The 8178-nt window shown below is 44.7% G+C and overlaps 1 protein-coding gene across 1 annotated transcript; it reads right to left on the bottom strand.

Moving 5' to 3' along the window:
* Positions 1-7208: 7208 nt before the first annotated feature.
* Positions 7209-8101, bottom strand: LOC122617025 (serine protease 1-like). Its single transcript, XM_043792666.1, has 2 exons — positions 7839-8101; positions 7209-7767 (listed from the first exon to the last, which is right to left on the bottom strand). Exons 1-2 carry the CDS (start codon positions 8096-8098, stop codon positions 7209-7211), a joined length of 819 nt encoding a protein of 272 aa, XP_043648601.1. The 5' UTR covers positions 8099-8101.
* Positions 8102-8178: the final 77 nt, after the last annotated feature.

The following is an 8178-nucleotide window of genomic DNA, read 5'->3' as shown; positions in this document are numbered from 1 at the left end:
GGGCAGCTGGCATGTGAAATGAATTTTCACACGTTAATTATTTGTTGGCGACACAATTTTCGCATTCAATGCTCTTTAAGGTCGCCTTCAGCGCCACATTGGGGCACATTGTGCTGCAGCAGGTTGTTTGTTGTCGGGCCTAATCACCGTCATTATACAATTTTAATTTGCTAAACTTTTAATCGAAAAGCGAAAAGAAAATCAAGGCCGGAAGGAAGCCAGGCGGGTGTCGCGGTATAAAAGAGCAAATCGAAAGTCTGGCCAGGATCGTAATCCCTTTTTTAATTGCAGCTATCCCGAACACATTTTTTCATTTTGCGCTTTTCTTGCTTCAGTTGTGGCCAATCTTTGCTATGGCAAACTTTCTGGCCAGCGGCGATTTTCACCCATTTTCCCCGATTTTCCCCCATCCACAGCCACATCCTCGAGCTCGTGTTCGTTGTCAAAGTGTTGTCTGCTTTTCTGGTGGAAACTTTTCCTTTGTTGCAATTATCGGCATCGCTACACACGAAGGCGTGCGCGCAAATGAAATAAAAGTAAAGGCCAAATAAAAAAGAAATGGCTGTCATTTAAATAATTCGAAAATTGCCAAAGAAGTTGTCACCATCCCACCACCAAGTTCTACTTGGGCCTGAAGTATTCATGGGTAAAAGCAGGGAGAACTTGAAGAACTTTTGCCTGCTTTTTCACTTTATTTGTCAATTATTGTGGCACAAACAAACAGGCAGAAGGAAGCGGGGGCAGAAATCTGCGGGGATGGCCTGTCATTCAGTTGGATGTTTTTGACAATTTGCCTCTTAAATATTTAATAAGCCAAAGTGGTCGAGTGGAACAACAAACAGAAGACGTCGAAAATCAATTATATATGGCCAGGACTGCCGTTTGGAACGGGGAGCTTATAATTTGTAAGTGGCTTAGGCATTCGTCTGCCGTCTTTGCCTTGAAAAGTTTTTTAATTGAACATTCTCAATGGCAAATATGGCGGACAGCAATCGAAAAAGTCCTTTCAGGACACAGTTGCAGTGGCTATATTTACCCTGGATTTTTGCTCTCTTGTTACAACTGCTTTTCATTAGACGTCCTCCTTTGTTCTACAGCTCGGGAAAACCTTTTCCCTTTTTCCTCGGCATCTTCAGCTGCACAATGGTGAAAATTATAGCTATGCTTATTTGCGCTGCGTTTTCTTCATTTGTCAGCGGGTTGTCTTTTGTAATGAAACCACCGAACTCGCAGCAGATATTATAATAGAAGTATAAATGTATAAAAGAGGATTTCTTTTCGTCTCAACTTTTTCATTAGGCTAATTAAAAATGTTTGTGACACCGCCGAGAGTGAGACTGAGAGTGAAAGTTTTTTCCATCCATCGCTGGAAAGCGTAACACATGGCGTATGAGCTATAAGTGCTTTATGACTGCGAGGTAAACGAACTTTTTGGGATTACCACCATTCTCAAATGGGTTTCGGTGCCTGGAGGCAGCTTGGAAATGAAAACCATTATACCAATCCTGTCCAAAACTTGTTGGGCTTGCATTTTAAGTATCTTTGGCAGTCGGTCCGACAGAGATTCGCATAAAAATGTAAACTTAAAAAGTCGGCAACTGCGAGGGCTAAGAGTTTCGTGCATTCTGTGTCTACGTTGTCGCCTTGGCTGACATTAAGGCGACAATTGCCAGTGCTGCTCGTCATTAAAACTCCAACAATGCCAGCCAACGAAAAATTACAGAAAACAATAAAAAGGAAGCGCCAGCGACAGAAAGTTTTCCCTCTCTTAGCCTTCTTTCCTTTTTATTTCTCCTTTTTTTTGGCAGGAATATGTTTAAGTGTCAGTAACAGTTTTCATGCAAATATTGTCTGGGGACCGTCGGCAATGAAAAGCGACTACACGAATGCTAAACATTATGTCGGGATTATAGTGCCTGCCTGCAGTTTCATGGCGGCTCCATTTGAAAGTCCTCGAAAAAGTGTTCAAGGGAACAGAGAAGTTAAAGTGTTTAAAGCTACTGATAAATTAAAAGAAAATAAAGTAAATTTCCTTTAATTAAGGTACACTAGGCAATCATTTTTGATGCACATTTTAAAGCATTGCTCAAATTGCATTGCTTTGGGGAAAATCCTGCTCCTCCCACAAGTGACAGGCTCAATTACAAAACTGCAGTCGAGAGCCTAGAGTCCTATTTCCTAGTTCGATTATGCATGGAGTTGATGGCCGAATTGGACACCTCATTAATTTGCCGGGCCGGGCTGCGGCAATAACAATAACAGCCATTTCGGCTATTTGGCTCATTGACTGCCTGATTTTATGGCCCAAACTCCGGTTTTGCTGGTGCTGTTGGTGCTTTTGATGCTTTTGATGCTGCAACTGCTGCAGCTGGCTCTCATGTCCAAAATCAACATCAACATTGACCCAGGAGCAGTTTGTCCTGCTGCTGACGTTGCTGCGTTGCCAAATATGTTTTTGTGGCATTTTTGGCCAATTGGCAGACAGAGTTCGCCCATCGCCGTTGGCCAATTGAATGCAGCAGACGCGAACGTGGCCCTCTCGCAGTAACGCTGCCTGTGGATGAGTTCCCTGCTGATTATGCCATAATGTTTGGCCACACCCCAACCCCTTCCCGTACCCGCACCCCTCTTGTTTGCCTGTTTGCCAATTTGCCTAACCCAAATTGCATGCTATTGACCAGGATTCCACATTTTTCGAGTGGTGCGGGCGGCGAGTCAGAGGCAGAGGCAGTTGCCAGAGTTGTGACGGCTGCCCTGCCACTTGAAACTTTTCCAAATCACACACTTTGCCGGCACAGTTCGATCAACTGTAAGTGCTGCTGCGGAAAAGGCACGAAAAAGTGCAAAATGCAAGGAAATAAAACAAAGGACATCAAGTGGGAGCAGTGGAAATGATTGCCGAGAAAACCAGTACCCTGTACTTTCAGGAATTCATTCAAGATGCTAATATGAATTAAAATCTGTTAACTTAAAGCCCCAGTTGCTTATGGTAGTTCAGGTGTTTTACTGATTCCCTGTCCAAATTCCAAGCCACCGATCGATTATCCATTTATGCACATCAGCTATCGAAGTCGGATCAAATCCTGTTTAGCATGCTCCACATTTATTTGCGAGTCGGAAGCCAAGCAAAGCCAACCCATCTGCAGTCATACACACATACACACATGTGCTCAGCGTGCAACATTAATGCACTATGCTGGCTAATGCAGCAGCGACAAAGGAGCGGAGCGAGTGCTGCCCAAAGAGGCGTTCGAGAACAAGGAAGGGAGGGGGCGTGGCAGGTCGGAGGTGGTGGGGCAAACAAAAGCCAGAAAAAGCAACAGTGGAGGACTTGCAGAGCCCGCTCCGCATTCCCTTGGATTCGCATTCGCTTCGCACTCGCATTCATTTTTGCTGTTCGCCATTGTTGCAGCTGCTGCCTTTCTGCTTATTGTTGTGGCACACATATACACCCGCAAACGGTGTCGTGCACCTTGAAAAATTAAACCAAAAACTAAAGTCTCAACATCAAAAAAGTGACAAAAATTCGAAAACCAAATGTACAAAGCTTACAGAATATTTCGAGTTTACAAAATTCCATTTGAATAGCTATACATTGCAAGGAAATCTTTTCGTACAGTTAATAAATTCGTTGAAATTTCTTGCAGTGCCCATGGAAACATATACTTATGTGAATGCTGCCGCTGGCCTGGCTTTTTTGTTTAATTCGTTTTTCTATTGTTCACAGCCAAGAACTTTAGTCCGACGGGCTTTGGCAGCATTGTAAAATGCATGAATGTGTTTAGCCAACTTACTATCTGTGCCCGCTTTTCACTCCTCCGACTGCGGATTTTTGCATTTTGCAAGCATAAAAGTTGAAAGCGACATTATTGAATATGCGGTGTCGTTGTCGCTTTCCCATTGTTTGGCTCACACACACGCACACGGATACACACACACACATACAGTGACAAGATGAGCCCCCCAAGGGTGGGCGTGGCACATGCACAGGACTGGAAAGCCAAGAGCTTAGCGGATTCTTACGCCCCATTGAAATTTATATGCCACTTTCACACACATTAAAGCCGAAATGGCCAAGAGCAAATCGAATGTTTAAGGTCAGACGGATGGCTACAGCGACTGTGGCAACTGCAGATACACGACTGCGAACCCAAACCCGTGCTTATTTATGCTTTGTTTGTCGCTTTGGCCAATAAATTAGCAGCTTTACCTTTTGGCCCAACTGCAAACCAATAGCAATTTATCGCAGCCGCAAGGAAAGGCACGTAGCGAAAGCGGGATACTCACGGATACTCGCAGGACTCAGGATCGAAGGGGTTCGGTTCGAATCAGGTTCGTCCTTCCAAATGTGCTCACCTTATCGCCGGCTTAGGCGACACGCACAGGTGGGCTAACTCAGGTGCTAATGCGAAGGGAATGGAGGGGGGGGGCAGAGAGTGTGGGGCATGGGGAGACCACCAACGAGACAGGCAATAGTTGTTACCGACTTTAGCCTTTGACTAACGACGGGCGACAATAAAAATGGCCCTGGCAATTGGCACATTGCGGCTGCAAGCTAAAAGGATTTCGATCGGAAATGACTCAAAAGGATGGGTCTCAGAATGGCGGAGAGAGAGAAAGGACTTCCAGCTAAAGTTGCAGACTCCGAATTTGGGGAATGTTAAAGTAAATGCAACACTTGCTCATGAAAATAAGTTTGTGCTCTCCTTCTTTGTATATACGTATGTATGTACTTCCTAAAAACTCTTTAATTTATTTAATGAAATAAAGTTTACATGAAATGTAAAGGCGACTCATGCCAAAACTGAGCTACTGCAAATTTAATAAAACGTATAAACTTGGCGAGTGCAACAAGCAGTCGCTTGACCAAGTGAAGGGGCAGAGTCTGTAAAATATATATTTCGATTGCGTGCCGCGTGAGGAAAGTCCTGAAGATTCGGAAACGCTTGCCAGGATTTATCGTGCGTCCATTACAAGCGGAAATTAAGCGCGGCAGGTCGCCGGCTGGACAGGAGTGGGCGTGCGTGAAAGCGTTTTGCCGGCTGGCCATAAAGTAACCAGAGGGCCAGGCACATTCCGGCGGGCCAAAGCAGAGCTATTGTTTTCGGGTCCTGCGAGGAGTCCTTTTTGGCCGCTTTGTATGCCAGTCACGTAGCACGCAACGACAACTTGGGATTTGTTAAGTGGCGCGTCGTTTTTGATGTGCGGAATGTTTAGCAAGAGGTCCTCCGGCATTCTAACTGCTCTTATTTCCCCTTTCTGTTTTACTTTTTTTTTTAAGGTGGAAAGTCCATCACGTGTCCCGGACATTTTGCACATAACTTGTTTCAGCGTTTTTATTGCCAACTTCCTTTTCCGGCTTTGAATGCACTGCGAATGTCTTTTGTTTTTGCCCACCTTGCGGTTACACAACAAAAAAAAAAAGAAGAAAAGCAGTGCGGCAAGCACTCCAGAAACTCCATCAGCCATGGCTGATTCGATTTTCCGATGTGTACCTTTGCTTTTAGTGATTGAAATCGCACATTTTAAGTGAAAAAGCGCACACAGAAGTGCACTCAATCATTCGTCACGTGATTCAGTCGGCGGCGCGGAGTGAAGACCTTCATTTCCACTTCCACTTGCCCGACTTTTCCGGCTTTTCCCGCCATTCGCCGGGCTCCTTGTGCAAATGTTTTTCTTAGTGGAAAGTGTTGGAGCGCCACGGCTGTGTTTATATAAAAGATTACGCCACCTGATGAGAAATGGAGACACAATTGTTCATGTTGTTTATTGTTGCGGAGTTGCGGGGTAGTGGGAAAGTGAAAAGCCCGCGATAATGCCACGTAAATGTTTTGAATGCGAAATCAATAGGGGAAAAACAGCTTTAAGCCGCATTTAACAGCAAATTCAGTAGGAGAAATTCGCAGGGCAAACTTGAAGCGAAAAACTTTTCTAATTTGCGCATTATGAAAATTGGGTTGCTGCATATAAAAATTTACCAGCGCGAATTAAGTGAAAAGCAATTTTTGAGCCTAGTCGAAAAGGGAGAAAATGAATGAAAGGAGCTGAGAAAAACTTTTCCATTAAGAAAATTAACTGAGATTAAGTGGGGCCCTACGCTTTTGTGCCCGCCGACTTACCAACTTTGCCCAATTGGGACGGATCAAAATTGCAACAATTTCAAGGCATTTAAACAGTTGTCACATACACACACACACACACACACACAGGGAGAAGGAAGTGGGGCCGGAAGTGAGCCAGAAAACGGAAGCAGCCCACAACACATGAAATTGGCTTAAGGACGGAAGCGGCTGGAAGGGGAGGGAGGGAAAGGGACTTTATTTGTTGCCTGCCACACTTCGGTTGCTTGTTTGTCGGCATCGTCCTCATTCTCGTCCTCGTCGTCGTCGATACTAATCTAATTTTATTGATATTGACACAATTTCTGCAGATTTCCGCATAAACATAAAAACAGAGCTCGAACCTCGAAGCGAAGGTTCGGCTCGAGTAGCAAAACAGTCGAGGCACGCAAACAAATGGTATCTAATAAAAATTGAACAAAAAGCAAACAAAAGTTCGATGATGCGGCTGCCATTGGATGGAAGTCAAACAATACTGAAGAAGTACTCGGCGGCCATTTCCGTTTGCAAATGGCAAAGACAAGAAATATCATTTTAGGCAATACTGCAATATAGAAGTTGGAATTTAGAAGTTTGTAAAACAATTCAAAGAATAGTGTATCTGGTATAATAAAAACCGATTTTCATATTATGTTCTGAATAATAATCGTGACCATTTTAAACTGTAGCACCTGTGAAAAAGTTCAAATCACCCTTTAAGGTGTAAAGACATTTATTTTGTATCAATCCAATCTAAATCCAAGTGGAAATTCCAAGAAGTAATCGTTTTGTATTTGCCCAAGATAAGGAATCATTCATTTCGGGCACTACCCACTTGAAGAAATCGTAATTTAAACTTCAAGTTTCACAATCCAATTGATAAGCACTACAGATTTTTATTGGTACGGATTTTGGCTTTCAACTTGATGAGGTAACCAGTTCCGGAAACTTAATCGTTTGTCAATGGAATTACCCAGGCTAACTTGGGAGTTTTATTAAACGTAGTTTATCAGTTTTGTTGTAGTAAAACAATCACTTTATCTTGCAATCAAATTAAACCATTTATTATTTTTATAATTTTTTACAACAATTATAGTTTTCGGAACTCTTCTAGCCAGAGATGCCAGAGTTGGTCTGGATCCAATCCAAGTAGCTGGTCACCCTGGTGAAGGCAGCTGGAAGACCAATCTCACAACCATCCTCGGCACCAAAGGAGGTAATACCAATGAGAGTACCATCCAGAGCCAAAGGACCACCAGAATCACCCTGGCAGGTGGAGATGGCATTGGAGGTGTCCACGCAGATAACCTTGCTGGTGACCACCAAAACTCCATAGGTCTTCTGGCACACGGAGTTGGGAATGACGGTCAGATCGGCGAACTGCAGGTTCTTGGTAGCTCCGGTATCCGTATCGGCGGTCATTCCCCATCCGGAGGCCACTGCGGTCTCTCCCACGAAGTTGGAGTAGCTGCTGGCGATGGCGGGCAGGTTGATCTTGTTCACGGAGGACGAGAAGGACACGGACGAGGTCTTGATTAGGGCAATGTCGTTGCTGACGGTCTTCGAAATGTAGTTGGCATGCTGGATCCAGTTGGACTTGGAGAGGGTCTGGGTGAACTGGGGGCTAGATCGCACGGTTGCTCCATAGTAGACGGTAACATAGGAGGCACTAGAAAGTAGAAAGGGTATTCCAAGTGAGCTTGTTGTTCACTAGGAACGAAGCAAGGTAGGAAATCTTACCCGTCGGTGCAGTGGGCAGCGGTGAGCACCCAGGAGTTGTCGATGATGGAGCCACCGCACCACCAGCTTCCTGTCAAGCTGATGAAGCTGAGTCCCACCTGGTAGGGGAACTGATTCTCCACTGCATTCTTTCCGTTCGTGATGCGTCCATCGATGGTTGGCTTCGTGATCCTGTCTCGAGGATGCACAGGCGCGATCTGGGGCAGGAGCCCAGCGGAGGCGGCGGCGATGGTTAGGACAAAAGCTACTAGGACCTTCATGATGAATGTTTCACGTTTAGTGAGTGTCTTACTGTTTGTAATTGAGGCTTTTATACACCATCCCCAAGCAGCTTATCATT

The sequence above is a fragment of the Drosophila teissieri genome, chromosome 3L, assembly GCF_016746235.2.
Source record: "Drosophila teissieri strain GT53w chromosome 3L, Prin_Dtei_1.1, whole genome shotgun sequence".
NCBI lineage: Eukaryota > Metazoa > Arthropoda > Insecta > Diptera > Drosophilidae > Drosophila > Drosophila teissieri.
Note: the sequence above shows the minus strand (reverse complement) of the source record. Positions and strands in the feature narration are given on the sequence as shown.

Excerpts from the sequence above, each read along its gene's own strand:
- LOC122617025 (XM_043792666.1), bottom strand. The coding sequence starts at position 8,098 with ATGAAGGTCCTAGTAGCTTTTGTCCTAACCATCGCCGCCGCCTCCGCT. Across the intron at positions 7,768-7,838 it reads GCTGCCCACTGCACCGACGG|TGCCTCCTATGTTACCGTCT; the intron begins GTAAGATTTCCT and ends TCTACTTTCTAG.